Below are 16271 nucleotides of genomic sequence, written 5' to 3'. Positions count from 1 at the left end.
CCTGGCTTGAAGAGGCTTCCATCACAGAGGGGGTTTACAGCTTAATTCATTGGCAGGGTCTGGAAGAGAGTTTGGCGGCAGGAGAGGGGGTGGGGTGGGGGTACGAGAGGGAGTTTGGGAGCCGAAGGGGGCTGGGGGAGTATCACAGAAAAGGCGAGAGGATGAGCATGCAGCCAAATAGATAATTGAGGAGGGAGGCAAAGAAGTGGGGAGTAAAGGAAAATGCAACTTCTGCAAAGTAAAAGTGTCATCTTGCCTCTGTTCCAGCCTCACTCTCCCCTCCCCCCCCCCATCACCCCATGTCCCTCTGTGCAACCCCGCCCTGTGATGGGATTTGCAGCCTCCTGGGAGTAGCACTGGGGCAGAGTCTCTTCCCTGCCCGGATCAGCCCTTTGCCTGCTGGTAGTGGTTCTGGGGTTGGGGCAGGCAGAGCCCAAGGCTGGCTCCATGCAGCAGGGCACTGGGGAAGGGGCTCCTCAACCCCGCACACAGCCCGCAGGGAACAGCGTGGCATAGCCCATTCTCTACCATGCCACGTGTGCCACCCGCCCAGCCCTCGCTCTGCAGAGCAGGCCCAGCTCTGCCCCCTCCTGGAGCAGGAGACAAGAGCTGGGGATGCATGCCTCTTCCCATCCCCCTCGCCAGCAAGTTAACAAAGAGGGGCAGCCACCTGGGCGGCTTCCCCTTTTTGCTCCAGCCAGGGCTGGATCAAAGAGAGGCAGTTGCCCATCGACTCCTAGGGGCGCTGCGATCAACTGGTCGATCACGATCGACTGGTTGGTGATCACCATCCTAGGCACATGAGCAGTCTTGACAAATTCCCACCTATCCTACTCTCAACAGCCAGGTGTGAGGCTGGGCATGAAAACTTCATAGATCAGTAGGGTGGGGAAAGTGGGCAGCAGCTTCCCCCGGCCCTTCCCTGCCTTTCACGCTTTGTACCTGGATTGAATTAAACCAGAGAAAGACAATTTCATTCCAAAATAAAAAAATCCAAACATGGAGCTTTTTGAAAATAGCTACTCTGCTTTAAATTCACACTTATTCCAAAATTACTTTCATGTGTAAACCAGACCTAGTCGGGGATATTATACTCAGGACATAGTTAATGCTGCTTCCAGCACAGTTCCCCAAGAAGCTCATATTGTTGAAGCTGCGCTTATGCTACAGGGACTATACTGGTATAGCTATATTGCCACAACATAACCCAGTACTAAAAACTCAACCTACACTGATAGAGGGGTTTTCTCATCTGTATAGAAACAGTAACTCCCTGAGTGACATATGTTAGGGCAATGGAAGCATTCTTTCAATGACAAAGATGTGTCCACACTAAGGGTGAGGTTGGCATCTCAGAAGTATGGATTTTTCAAGTCCTAAGTTAGGGATGGGCAACCGAGGCTAATAAGTGGGCTGCATGAGTGGCCCTCCTTCATCTCAATGGGCCACAGGATTGTTGTAACAAAGACAGTCTCTTTGGAGTGGGTAGTTTTGGTAACTGCACTTGCGTACCTAGAATTTCCAGGGTGTGCCAAATGAACTGTAGCAGCCATTTGATGAGCTGCAAAGAGAGTGCAGGGCTCTCACACATCACTTTAGCACATACATCACTTCATGTGCCCTTGCTTTAAGCTTAAAAAACAAGATGGACAAAACCCAGCAGAATCTGGCAAGCCTGTGTGTGGGCAACAGTAAACAAAATGTCTTGTAGGTCCACACAGAGCCCCAATGGGCTGTATGCAGCCCTCGAGCTGCAGGTACCCACTACTGCCAATGTGGCTACATCAATATAAATTTTAAATGTAGACCATGCTCAAGTCTTAAATTGCCATACCGTAATTACCATTAAGCCTCTTCCCCCGCTGCATCATGAAGGGGTTTCTGTGGTGCCCAAAGGCTGTGGGGTAATGGGATGTGCAATTTAATTGTTTCTCCCCCTTTCTTTACAATAGTGCCAATCCTAAGCATTCAAATAAACTCTGGTCATCTGAAGAAGTGGGCTGTGCCCACAAAAGCTCATGATACCATCTACATGTTTTGTTAGTCTATAAAGTGCTACCAGACAATCTGTTGTTTTTTAAGTTTATCCTGTACAGACTAACTCAGCTATCCCCTGAAGCATTCAAATATTGTGACCCAAGGCTCCAAAAACTCACAATAGCCTTATAAATAATTACATTTAAAAATAATATATTTTGGGTAATACAGTTTTGATATAAATTTGTTTTGGGGAGTATTTTTGTTTCTTTTTTTGACAAAACAAAAATTCAGTGTCTGTTTCCAATGGAAATTTTCTAGTTGTCATATGAGAACATTTCAGTTTTTAGGTTTTTGATACAAAGTCAAAATTTTCAACAGAAAAAAATCTCAATTTTCTGACCACTTCTAATTGTAGGGTTTTGTTTGTTTGTTTGTTTATCTAGTGTTTAAGCCTTTGACGTATACTTGAATTACATTTCAAAACTTCGCCTGCAAACATGAGGACTAGAAACTTAAAAAAGAAATTATAGCTGAGTTTCTCGTGTAATGATATGACTCCAAAATAGGGCTTAAAGAAAAATTCAAAAAATCAAGAAGCAAATGGTCTGGCAGCACTTTATAGACTAACAAAACATGTAGACGGTAAAGTGCTACCAGACCATTTGCTTGCTGTTTTTTTTGTAACAGACTAACTTGGCTACCCCCTGAAGCTCCAAAAATCAAGAGAGGTGTGATAAAACTGTAAGGCTACGTCTACAATGCAGGCTTCTGCAATGTCTCTGGGGAGGACAGGAGCAGCGTCTCAGGGTGCATCTACACAGCAGCGTTATTTCAGAATAAAGACCGTTATTCCAAAATAAAAATGCAAGCGTCTACACAGCAATTCCATTATTTCGAAATAAATCTGAAATAACGGACAGCTTATTCCGACTTCTGTAAACCTTATTGCATGAGGAATAACGCCTATTCCAAAATAGCTATTTTGAAATAGCAGTAGTGTGGATAGTCCACTGCTGCTATTTCAAAATAGCTCTTCTGCAGGGCCATTCAAAGTAATTACTCCTCAGTCCATCCTGGGGCTCTAAATGGAGGTAGCAAGTCTACATTAGGGAAGCCTGCCTCAGACTAATTTTGAGGATTCCCTATAGCAGTGGTCTCCAACCTTTTTACACCCAAGATCACTTTTTAAATGACAGAACAAGCCAAGATCTACCACCCCGCCCCTTCCTTGAAGCCATACCCTCTCTATTCTCCTCCTCTCCATCACTTGCTATCCCCAATCCTTATACTGCTGCTTTTTTCCCCAATTCTTCTGTAGGAAGAGGTTTTTCCAACATTTGGCCTGTCTAGACTGGACCAAATGTCAGAAAACCCCCTTCTTTTGGAAGCCCCCTTATTCCTCGTGGAAAGAGGAATATAGGGGTGACCGAAATATCATGTTTGCTCTTCCACTAAAAAGCGGAAGAACAAACATCCCTGGATGCAGAAGAGCTTTTCTGGGATATCTCCAGAATCATGAAAAACTCCTGCAGTCTAGCCGTACCCTCACTGGGTTGAGACAGGATGTGTAGGCTCTGGGGTGGGAATGAGGGATTTGGGTGTGGGAAGGGGTGAGAGGTGCAAGCTCTGGGAGGAAATCTGGATGCAGGAGGAGGTGAATAAGGGGACGCTGGCTCAGGGAGGGGGCTCCAGGCTGGGCAGTGTTGGGGTCAGATGTAGTGTTAGGATACTAAGCAAGCCACAGACTTCTGGATGTTAGGGTTCAGGAATTTGGGTTGGAGTATGTGAGGGGCTCAGGGCAGGGGGTTCCAGTGTATGATAAGCTCATATGTAGGACCTAGGGGAAAGGGGAGTGCAGGAGTGTTATGATGCTGTAGCCAGATGGGGGCTTGGCCCCAATTGGGGGTTTGTTGGCCAGGCTTCATTTTTAAATAAAATTCTATGTCAAACACAACAAGTTTCTGCATTGTCTTTATTTCTGAGAAGGGCAGGGAACCTGTTTTAAGTCAGGGGTCACTGACCCACAGAAAAGTCAGTTGGGGCCACACAAGTGAGGTACAAAAAAACCCTTCTCCAACCCCCTCCCCCAAGCTTCACTAATGTAGCCCCAACTGTGTTGGTGGGAGCAGGGGACATAGTACTGGGGAAGGGTGCTAGTGGGTGCTTTGGCAGGGGACAGGGTGCCAGTGGGTACAGAGTTCTGCGGCTGGGGGCAGGGGAGAGGGAACAGGGTTCTGGGAGGGGAGAGGACAGGGTTCTGCAGCAGGCGACAGAGTGCCAGTGGGGACAGGTTTCTGCAGCTGGGAACAGGGTGCCACTGGGGACAGAGTACTGTGGCTGAGGACAGAGGAGTGGGGACAGTTCTGTGGCTGGGGACAGGAGTGGGGACAGAGTTCTGTGGCTGGGGAATGGGAAGAGGGGGCAGGGAAGAGGGAACAGGAAGGGCAGAGGGCCGGGGTGCCAGTGGGGGCAGGGAGTCTCCTGCACCCGCCCCCTCCCTGGATTTCCCCCCCTCCCCCGAGGGAAGCTGGCATGCGCCTCTTCTGGGAGGGACTCCCCCCTCCCGTGGGGAAACCCCCACACGCACCTGCCCTGGGGCCGACTCACCCCTCCTGTGGCGCAGGGAAGCCACTGCGCTCCTCCTCCGGGGCCGAGCCATCCTCTCATGTGCCTGCCCCAGGGCTGACCCCCCTCCCATGCACGCCTGCCCCGGACCTAACGCACTCCTCCTGCGATGCAGGGAAGCCACCTGACTCTTCCTCTGGGGCCGACGCCCCCTCCCGCAGCGTGCTGGCATGCCTCAGACCTGTGGGAGGGGAGCAGTCAGCACACTTCCGGAACCCCCGGAAGTGGCGCAAAGCTGCAGGGCCTCCATCCACTCCGCGGGAAGCCGGCACTACCTCCATTGTTGCTGGAGGTAGGCAGTGGGGCTTCTCGGTATAATGGGGGGGGGGAGCGAACGCCTCACGATTGACTGGTCAAGGCCTCGCGATCGACTGGTGGATCGTGATCAACCGGTTGGTGACCACGGCCTTATAGTGTAGACATGCTATTTTGAAATATGCTATTTCAGAGTATTTCTTCTGAAACAGCTTATTTTGAAATAAGTGTGCAGTGTCGATGTATCCTCAGGGACAAGACAGTTGTCTATAATCCTACACACCCCAAGCACCTAACATCAAGTGAATGAATAATCAGAGACATTGTCTTAAACTTAATTTGTTACTATAATGTCTACACAGCAGAGTTATTTCAGAATAACATCCCTTATTCTGAAATAACATTATGCGCTCAAGACACAAGAAGCCGTTTATTTCAAAATAAATTCAAAATAATGAACTTCTTACTCTGGCCTCCTGTAAACCTGGTTGTACAAGGACTAAGGAAGACAGCTGAATAGCAATTTATTTTGAAATAAGCGCTGTGCGGACAGCGCCACATTTCAAATGTAAAAAATAAGCTCACTTTGAGTAGCTTATTTCAAGGTACACTACGGCCTCACTTTCTGCATGTAAACAAAATAGGCTGAGCGAGCTTGTTCAGTAGGCCAGGTTAGTTCCTATAGAGCGAGAGAGACGGGCAAGAGCTGATCAGCGGTTCATAATTGCTGTTTGTATGCGGCACCAGCAGAACCAGCGCAAACTCCCAGACAGCCTCAGGCTCGGGGCTTGCCTGATGGGCGAGCACACACGGCGCTGCACCTCTATGGCTGCGATGACGTGACACGCGTCCTTTGGGCAGGGCTGGGGGAGGGGGACAGGGTGGCCCTGTCTATTAAGCCCAGCCCCTCCGCCCCATCACACCGCCCAACACCCGCAACCCCGTCCACACGCCCTCCGCCCTCGTTAGCAGCCCCGCCTCTGCCGCCCAGGGCCCGGCGCCTCGCCGTCACTTCCGGGTGGAACGCGGTGAAGTCACGGAAGCACCACGGCCCGCGGGGCGGAGCCTAGGAGCGCGGTTGCTGTAGCGGGTGGTTGCTATGGGAACAGGGCCGGTGGAGAGACGTGCCCCGCGGGGATAGAAGGGCCCAGCATGGAAAGCGGGCTCGAGCAGGTCAGGTTAGCGCAGGCAGGCTGGGGCTTGGCACTGCCCCGGCCAGGGGGAGAACCGCCGAGCTGGCAGGGCAACCGGGAGCCTCCAGGAGGCTGTGGTGGCGGGTTGCGTCAGAGGGGACAGGTAGCTAGACCGGGCGAGAGGAAGGAGGCGGGTGCCCTGGAGGGGTAGCGGGGGCTGGGGCAGGAGGTTGGTTGCTAGGCTAAGGGTTGAAGTGGATGGGTAGCTGGGAGTGAGGGGGGCTGGTAGCTAGGCCAGGGGAAGGGCTTGCCCTGGGGGAGTAGCCAGGGCTGGGGGAAGGGGCTGGCAGCTGGCTGGGAGGGAAGAATGCCCCGGGTGGGGACTGGTGACTGGTCCGGTCAGCAGGAGATGTTGCCGAGGCTGTGGGGGGAGAATAAGGAGATTTTGCTCTGGAGCCTCAAGAGCAAGGGCTCAAGTGATGAGTTTTGCCATGGTCCCTCTGGGATTCGGGGGTATCTGTCACTCAGTCAGGGCCCTCCTCAGGTGTGTAATAAACCTAACAACACGTAGAATGGAATTGTTCTCTGTGTAGAATCCTAGTGACTGGCAAGAAGGGCCGGTTTGGATTCCTGAAGAATCATGTGCCCCCGTGTGGGGGAAATGCAGATACTACACTAAGTAGCGCCTAGACAGTTAGATCAGGCTTTCAGGGAGGATTTCGTTCTCTTTTTTTCAGGCATTGTGGGGGTGGGCGGTTCCTGGGAAGAGTTTCAGGTGAGAGACCCATGTGGCAAATTCTAGGCAGAGTTCCTTCCATTAGGTAGTCACTGTCTGTCTGAATTCTTAAGAGTCACCTGCAACCCATAAAATGACGTAGGGTAGGTAGGGTATGTCTTAAATGTTTCCAGATCATGGAATTTGAGAGTGAATGATAGTGTTATTCTGTTTTGCTTTCACCACACCCCAATAAATGTAGAGATTTTTGGTCCCACTGACTAGTCAGTGAAAGGACTGTGATTTTCTTATTCTTACACACCTGTTTCATGAGTAGCTAAGAGCAAATTTAGTCTATTCAGGTAATCAGTGGTACAAATTATGTAGAAGTCGTTATTCTTGCCGTGGTTAAACCCTCCATATCTTGTAATAGTTGTTCAAAAAGTAACTCAATCTTATGCACCTTGGCTATACTATGAAAAGAAGATAAACTTTTTAATAACTAAAAATGGTGTAGGCTATACATTTAGCATAAAGATAGCTAAATTAAAAACTTGTGGTGATATTCAGAAATTCCAAACAGAGATTATAAGGAAAATTCTGCTTTCTAAACTAAAGAGATTCCAGTGAAATAATTTTTATCAGCACTCTTTGGACTGTGATGTTTATTTCATTGTTGGAGTGAACCTTCCAAAATATGTTAAATTTGATTTTATTTTGGTTGTTCAAAAGTCTTCTTGTTTGTTATTTTTTGCCTTACCCTCTTACATTTTTTTAGAATTGTATAATGATATGAATATTATCACACTAACTGTTGCATAGACAATACTGTTTCATTGTTTATTCCTTTACTTTTGATAAGTTAAACACAAAAATTGTTTTAAATGTAATGTTATTTAATATTTTCTAGATATTATCTATGAGCCAAATCCAGTAGTTAATTCCTTTATTGAAAGCACATTTGAGATAAGATGGTAAAATAAGGCTCCATGGGACTATTACAGTAGTTACTGGCATAAATTTCATACATAGAAAAACATATTTAAAATTTTATAATGGCATTATTACTATCTGTAGAAGTAATTTCACCTTGCTAGTGTGTCTGCATTTTTTAATTTAAGAAAACTAAAAAACAGTGTTTGCTTCAAATAATTTTTTAATATTTTCTCTTTCTATGAAGAAATAAAAATCAGACTGGAAGATGGAGATGTATGAGACCCTTGGCAAAGTGGGAGAGGGGAGTTATGGAACAGTAATGAAGTGCAAACACAAGGAAACAGGACAGATAGTAGCCATTAAGATATTTTATGAGAAACCAGAAAAATCTGTCAACAAAATTGCTATGAGAGAAATAAAGTTTCTAAAGGTTTGCCTCTTTTGCCTTAATCATTTTGTAAATCAAAAAGGAAAGTGCTTGGAAATCAAATTGACATCATTATTGGCATATATCTATCACTCATGGGCTATTATTAAATACATAAAATATACCAAGAAAAAACGTGTTGTTTGCTTGATTTGTTTTATTGTCAAGACTTTTAAAACAAAGTGAATGTAAAAAGTAAAGTAAAAATAAAACTTGTGGTTTTGATTTTACATGAAATTTAATAAGTGAAAAAGTCCATATTTAACATATTAACCCCATACACCTTGTTTCTCTAATATTTAAACCAGTAGAATGCACAAGATGTGAATTTTGGTGGGGTTTTAATTTGACACAGTTTTGCAAACCATTAATCTGATGTGTAGTCCAATGGACTTTTATACACTGTCACAAAGGTCTGCTGATGTCAGCTTTTGATGTAGCTGATGTGGATATATTTGTAATTTCTTTACCACTTGTCCCCCCAAAATTATATGTCAGTCTATTAGAATACATGGAAGCTTTGCTGAAGATTCTCAACTGTAAGAGAACTATAAAGTACATTAACCTATTTCTACCAATCTACATATATATTTGAATTACAAAATTAAAACCTTCTCCATTTTTAATATTGGGTTGGAAGTCATGGAGTCCCATGCTTGAGTCTGCCATCGATTTACCATTTGTCTTCAGCTAGCTCATGTGGATTCTCTTTGGGACTAAATCCAAAGCTGCATCAGGCAAGTGTTTAGAAAGAGCAAAAGTGGCTGCAATACCACGTTTTGTGACTTTCCAGTCCAACTCCATGTTTGCAGCTGGATTCAGCAGCCCATAGGAGGCTGTTCTGGGAGCTGCTCATCACTGGAATACATCAGTACCCAGGTCCCTTCTCCAGTATCAGTTTCCTATACCATCACAAGGGGTGTGATATAGTCATTGTCCCAGTTCTGTTTCACCTAGGAACAGATGAGGAATCTCTGACTATTCTCTCCCAGAGATTCCCCAACATCATTTTGTGACAGTGAAGGGGTTTCCTACTTACCTACCTACCCTGAACCTTGTGGATTTATGAGAGGCCAAAGCAGTACACCAGGAACATTTGCAAAAATGCTAATGCAGACATGTTTTCATATTAAATATATTAGAGATGGCCTGGGTCAGATTCCTCTTTCACCAGGCTTGCCCTCCTCTCTCAGCCAATCCAGCAAATTCAAAGCCTATTATTTAAATTCATTTTTCATAATTAAATAACTGGTTCAGAAAGTCTGACTTTCAACGCCAACCCCACTCCTTGCCCTTACTGGCCATTTATTATTAAATTTGATCCTTATCAATTTTTAATTAAGACTTGGCAAATATACAATATGCTAGATTATGCTAAGGGCCTGATATTCCAACTTGGATAGAAGTCAATGGGAATAAAGTCTCTAGCTATAAATCTAGACTAATTTCCATGTGCCTAAGTAGTATTAATCTGAATGAGTACCTCTATAACTGAGAAGGTAACCAAAATTATTCAAGATGGTTATCATTAAAAAGTTGAGACGCATCATCTTTGTAGACTGTTAATAAACAACTTAATAAAACTTTACAAATATTAATACTATAATATAAATAAAAATAAAATATGGCGCTTAATATGAAATTGTGCATATTATAAAAAGTTTTAGCTTTTGTTCCACAGAAGAGGCTGATTTTCTGGGACCTTTACAGCATGGATTTTCTTCTTAATTAGGTCTAATGGCAACAGCAAAGTTTTAGCAATTCACTATAATATTTCAGATTCATTTTGGTGATATAGCTGAATAGCAATGTTTTAAATATTGGATTCAGAAGGATAACTGAGTTAGTCTATAACTGGAAAAACTTAAAAAAACAACAAATAATCTTGCAACACCTTTAACACTAACAAAACATGTAGATGGTATCATGAGCTTTCATGGGCTCAACTCACTTCATGGTACCCATTGATGGGTTTTTTATGTCATTAGGATGTGGAATGTAGCAGGCCATCCAGCCAATGTCTTTAGTCACATCTTTGTGATAGGAATCAAACCTTTAAATGAAGTTAAGGCAGGCTGGAACAGAGAGAATACAAAATTTTGAATATTTGCAAAATGATGTGTATCTTTCATATCTAGCTTTGCAAGCATATCTTAGTCAAGGAGAAAAACTGTCCCAATGGAAATAAATATGGAAAAGCTATAGTAGAATGTTTTATTTTCTCTCACCAACAGCAATTTCGCCATGAAAACCTGGTCAACCTGATTGAAGTATTTAGACAGAAAAAAAAAATTCATTTGGTGTTTGAATTTATTGATCATACAATTTTAGATGAGCTACAGCATTACTGTCATGGATTGGATAATAAAAGACTTAGAAAATACCTCTTCCAGATCCTTCGAGCAATTGAGTATCTCCACAGCAACAATGTAAGTGCTCCATAGAAGCCACAAAGTAAGATTAAAACAAAATGGCACTATATTTTCTGGTTTTACATCGTGTTTTGTCTTTCAGAGTTTGAAAAATTTAATTTTTTATTTAAGGAAACTCTAGTTTCATAATAATGACCTACATGCTTCCAACTGAATTTTAATTTTTAAAAGTGAAGCTCTTGTGCACTGAAAGGTGAAATGCATTAAAAGGTTATGTACTGTTATTCTCAGTGGTGGGCTTTGTCCACATTGTTTGAATTCAGATAGAGCCATTCTTAGGATTTATGGGGGTTTATGCAATGTTATAGCAGTTCAATAGCAGCCGAGGAGGGGGCAGTTTTTTAGAGATGAGATTTTACAATTTTCAGCAACACACTAATGAAATATTTTTAAAGCAAATTTTAAACTAAGGTCCTGTAGACTAACATAGAAAATTCAAATTCTGACAGTATGTACTGGGGATGGGGGGGGGGGGGAGGGGGGCTGGCAATTTCCTGTTAAATGGTTTCATTACTATTTGAATTGCTCTTTCATGGGTTCAGTGTTCTGCTAACAGGTCTAGCAGGCTTTTTCACTTTTAAGTTAAATAGATTCTCCCCATAGGAAGCAGAGCCACAGAATAGGGATAGTGATAGAAATGTAGCCGTGTTAGTCTGGGGTAGTTGAAGCAAAATGCAGGACAATGTAGCACTTTAAAGACTAACAAGATGGTTTATTAGATGATGAGCTTTCGTGGGCCAGACCCACTTCCTCAGATCAAATAGTGGAAGAAAGTAGTCACAACCATATATACCAAAGGATACAATTAAAAAAAAATGAACAAATATGAAAAGGACAAATCACATTGCAGAACAGGAGGGGGATGAAGGGGGGGGGGGGAGGAAGGAAGGTAAGTGTCTGTGAATTGATGATATTAGAGGTAGGGAGAGTGGGATGTTTGTGAGTTAATGGTATTAGAGTAGAGTAGTAGAATAGGGATAGGAAGACATGGGTGAGTGGACACTAAGACCCAGTGGTGCCCCAAATGTTCAGGTTCCCTATGCAACTGTGTATTCTGTGCCTAGGTAAGGACAACCCTGGGTCCAGATCTGGACTTTGGTTATGGTTCTTGTCCATTTCTAATTATTTATTGCTTTCTTATTAACTGACTACACCATTGTAGCTTCCAGTTTCAGATTTTCAGGGCAGTTTCTTTACAGCACATTGCTTTACATCCCCAGCTCTGTCTCTTTTTTGCAGTTTCTTTCCTGGCCTTCAGGGTGACTATTTTTTTCTTTATTTTGAAGTGTGGGTTGGCATGCATTGTTAGTTCTCTTTTTCTCTTCACCCCATACACCAGAGGTGGGGAACCTAAGGTTCAAGGGCCCGATGTGGACCCAGCTTGTCTGGATCCAGCCCCTGAGGCTCGGGGCTTTCTCCTAGTATTGAGGAGCCCATGCTGGCACTCCAGCTCCTCCATCACGTCCCACTGAAGGGCTAGAGCACACAAAATCTATTAGCCTGGGCCCCCCAGGGTGTGGTGTGCAAGGGGAGTATGGAGAGTGTCTTTCTCTTTCTCATATGGGGGCCACTTCAGTGAGGGTTTGTTTTTTCTTTTTTGCTTCTCACTAGTGTGCAGCCCCGGACTGATTTTTCTGTTGGTCAGCGGCCCCTGACCCAAAAAGGCTCCCCACCCTTGCCATACATGTTAGGCTGTTGCTGTTGCTGTGATCAGAAGTGGCAACATTTATGTGTTTGTTTCAGTCCATGCTCTTTGAGAGTAATCTTTATTTACAGAATCCCTTTTATTATTAAGGTAAATTTGGCTTTCCTTCTTTTGTCCAGGTCATACATCGTGATATCAAACCTGAGAATATCTTAGTTTCACAGACGGGAATTACTAAACTATGTGATTTCGGTTTTGCTCGGACATTAGCTGCCCCTGGTGATGTGTATACAGATTACGTGGCCACACGATGGTACAGGGCTCCCGAACTGGTATTAAAAGACACCACATATGGGAAGTATGTGTTTTTATTTATATACCTTATTATTAAGGTGGCATGGAGAACGATTTTTAGACCTTACATTTTTTAGTGCACTATAGTACTACAGGTGGTCCCTGAGTTACGAACACATCAACTTATGACTGTTTGTACTTATGACCAACCTCCCATTAAGCGCATTACAGCCGATCCCCAAGTTATGAACGCGCGATCCACACTTACGAACAGCGCGGTCACATTTAAATGAATGGAATCCAACTTACAAATAGATCGAGTTACGACCAAGTGTTTGGAACGTAACTCGTTCGCAAGTCGGGGACTATCTGTATTGACAAAATCCAGAAATTAATTTACCCGTATGTGGAATAATTTTCATATAAAAATCATGTTAAACCAACAAAGCAATTTAAAATCACTTCAACAAATTAAATCCCTAGTGTCTGGGCATAGTAGGGGCACCTTAAATATGCTCTGTCACATGTTTTAAAGAGTGGCTTTTGTTTTGTTAGGGGAGAGTAAAATAATAACAGAAATGCATTCCCAATACCCAATAAAATGTTCACATATATGGGCTCACTTATATGAATTTATGGCTTGATCTTGAAGCAATTGAACTTTTACTGACTTCAGTGGTGCATAGTCTACCATTAAACAGAATACTCTAAATTTGTAGACTATGCAGATTCTCAATACTTGTTGTATAGTTCCTAGACAGATGGTAATCCTTTAAGTGTTACTATACCAAAATCATAATCTTTAATCAGATTAGGGATATTATCTGAGTCACAAAAAGAGGATTAAGAGAAATGTCATGAAACAAGATACAGAAATATTTAGCAATTCAATATGAATATGCTAATTAAAGTTCTGCTGTTAAGTATAGCTTTTGGAGAGTAATATGCCAAATTCACTCATAATACATGTTAATGCTGCTACACACATGTAAGGACTGTCTTACTAGATAGTTTTGTAGCTCTTCATATACAATTGTAGGTCTTCATATACAATTACACAAACTAAAGGAATTTCTCAGTGAAATGCTGCAATATTATTTTTTAATTGGGAAGATATTTTAAAGTGCGGCTAAGTCTGTTTTATCCTTTTGTATTGTCAAATATTTTGCTATCTTAGGGTGTGCACTCGGAGCTCGAAATAAGATATGCAATTTGAGCTGCACAAATTGCGTAGCTTATTTCAAGTTAATTTTGAAATAGAGCACTATTCCTAAATGTCCCTTCCTTCTTGTGGAATGAGGCTTACAGGGACGTCGGAATAGCGAGCCTGTTGTATTTCGAAATAACAGGTTTGCTCAAAAGACGCGGAATAGCTATTTCGGGATACTTTCAGTATCCCGAAATAGCGCCACAATATAGACATAGCCTAAGAGATATTTTAATTCTTTTAAAACATTTATTTTAAAATATCAGTTCTCTTCAAATATGTTTTATCTTAGCATTAGTCTTTATGTATTGTTGAACACTTTGTTCATTTCCTGATCTTAGACCTGTGGACATCTGGGCTTTAGGTTGTATGATTATTGAGATGGCCACTGGAAATCCTTATCTACCCAGCAGCTCTGACCTAGACCTACTCCATAAAATTGTGACAAAAGTAGGTGAGTATTGCTGGGGTATAATGCAGACAATATTTAAGAAAAACATTGTTACAGTATATCCATTTGATTGATGATTCTATAAATCATAGAAATGTCAGGTGGAAGGGACCTTTAGAACTCATCAACAAGTAGTACTCCTTGACCTGTCCTAGACCAAGCCTTTTCTTTCAAACCTCCAGTGATGGAGATTCCACAACCTTCCTTGGAAGCGTATTCAATAACTTAATTACCTTTATAGTTAGAAAGTTTTTCCTATTATCTAACCCAATTCTCCCTTGCTGTAGATTAAGCACATTTATTCTTGTTTTACTTTCAGTAGACCTGAAGAACAATTGATTCCTGACTTATTTATAACAGTCCTTAATATATTTGAAGACTGTTATCAGAATCCCTCCTCCATCTTCTTTTCTCAGGATTAAACATTCCTACTTTTTTAAAATACATCCTCGCAATCAGGTTTTCTACACCTTTTATAATTTTTTTTGCTCTCATCTGGATTCTTTCTAGTTTATCTAGATCTTTCTTAAATTGTAGCACCCAAAATGGACTCTGTACTCCTGTTTAGGCCTCACTAGTGCCAAGTCGAACAGGACAGTTCCCTCCCATGTCTTACATACGACACTTCTGCCACCGTGGAATGATTTTAGTCTTTTTAGCAACTGCATCACATTGGTGATTTATATTCAAATTGTGATGCACTGTAATCCCCACATACTTTTTGACAGTACTACTATCTCATCAGTTATATCCATTTTGTAGTTGTGTATTTGATTTTTCCTTCCTAAGTAAAATACTTTGCTTTTATCTTTATTGAATTTCATCTTGCTGAATTCAGGCCAATTCTCTTATTTTTCAAGGTTGTTTTTAATTCTAATCCTTTCCTTCAAAGTGCTTGTGTCCCCTCCCAATTTGGTGTAATGTACTAATTTTATAAGCATTCTCTCCACTACATTATACAAGTCATTATAAAAATAACAAAACTGGATCCAGGACTCACACCATTATGACCCCACTGGATACATCCTCCCAATTGGAAACAAATAATCACTACTACTATTTGAGTACTGTCTTTTCTCTTTTGCACTGAGCTTCAGATCTGCAGCAATGTAAGTCCTGTTTATTTTATCCTCTGAACACTGAAACTATAAGAAGGAGAATTCTAATTGTAAAAATCCTTTCATAGTGAATATCCTTATTCATGCTGCTGGAGTAGTTTGTTCTGATCATCATCAGCAGCAGTTATAAATGCAAATACTGGACAGATCTGCTTTTTATGTAGTTTGCTACAAGTCTGAAACTATATAAAAAGCAGATACCTTCAGTAGAGAGTTGTTCTACACTGCAGATAATATTTGCTTTCCTCTTTGGGAGGGAAAGCATAGAGGGAAAAACAGAAAGCTGACATTGTTGCTGAATATTTTTCATCTTTACTTTGAAAATTAAAGGCATTTTTGCTGAGAGATTTTAAATTAAACTAATCTTAGCCATCCTTATGAATAATAGAATAAGAGTACTGTATTTATAGTCAATTATATGTATTTTAAGCACACTAATTTATTGACTGTTCACAGTGAATTTTGAAAACTGTATTTTCTTTCAGGGCATTTGACACCTCATCTTCAGAGTATTTTTATAAAGAGTCCAGTTTTTTCAGGGGTGGTCCTTCCAGAAGTCCAGCACCCTAAAAATGCAAGGAAAAAGTATCCTAAACTCTGTGCACTACTGGCAGATATGGTTCATGTATGTTAGAAGAGGTCTGAGTATCATGCTTGCTGATGATTATTATTTGTAACTATACATAATGTGTAGTACAGGGTTACTCAATTTTGGAAGCCCCGGGAGCCACAATGAGACTCACAGCACATACTGAGGGCTGCAACTTAAGTGTGGTTGCATATCCATGCAAATATATATGCAAATAGTTTCTTTCACACTGACGAGCATGAATACAAAATACTTCCCACAATGCCCCGGCATTCACAGCACCTCCTCTCTGGGGGCTAGAAATGCCAACACCCTGTACCCGTCTGTTCCAGCCAGCCCATCTGCTTGCATCTTTCAGTGCTTACCCCGCCTGGGAGATGCCTCACCATTGTGGAGTGTGTTTCCAGTGGAGACCTTGTTCAAAGGATCCCACCCTGAGGGCTGCAAACAAATGGACCGCATGT

The 16271-nt window shown here is 42.4% G+C and overlaps 1 protein-coding gene across 10 annotated transcripts in view; it reads left to right on the top strand.

Moving 5' to 3' along the window:
• Positions 1 to 5583: 5583 nt before the first annotated feature.
• CDKL3 (cyclin dependent kinase like 3) overlaps positions 5584 to 16271 on the top strand; it is a 43724-nt gene continuing 33036 nt past the window's right edge. For 3 of the 10 annotated variants that reach the window (XR_012896362.1, XM_025181214.2, XM_006116059.4), the window contains exons 1-6: positions 5596 to 6033; positions 7889 to 8074; positions 10306 to 10500; positions 12328 to 12506; positions 13991 to 14103; positions 15704 to 15843. Coding sequence is in view for 8 of the 10 variants with exons in the window: in XM_025181214.2 (XP_025036999.1) it covers positions 7910 to 8074; positions 10306 to 10500; positions 12328 to 12506; positions 13991 to 14103; positions 15704 to 15843 (792 nt within the window). In the remaining 2 variants the exon portion in view is untranslated. Of the gene's footprint in view, positions 6039 to 6081; positions 6873 to 7888; positions 8075 to 10305; positions 10501 to 12327; positions 12507 to 13990; positions 14104 to 15703; positions 15844 to 16271 lie in introns of those variants that run through there. The other 7 variants (XM_025181217.2, XM_025181216.2, XR_012896363.1 and 4 more) reach the window with 7 other exon arrangements.

Source organism: Pelodiscus sinensis, chromosome 17 (assembly GCF_049634645.1).
Source record: "Pelodiscus sinensis isolate JC-2024 chromosome 17, ASM4963464v1, whole genome shotgun sequence".
Taxonomy (NCBI): Eukaryota; Metazoa; Chordata; order Testudines; family Trionychidae; genus Pelodiscus; species Pelodiscus sinensis.
Note: the sequence above shows the minus strand (reverse complement) of the source record. Positions and strands in the feature narration are given on the sequence as shown.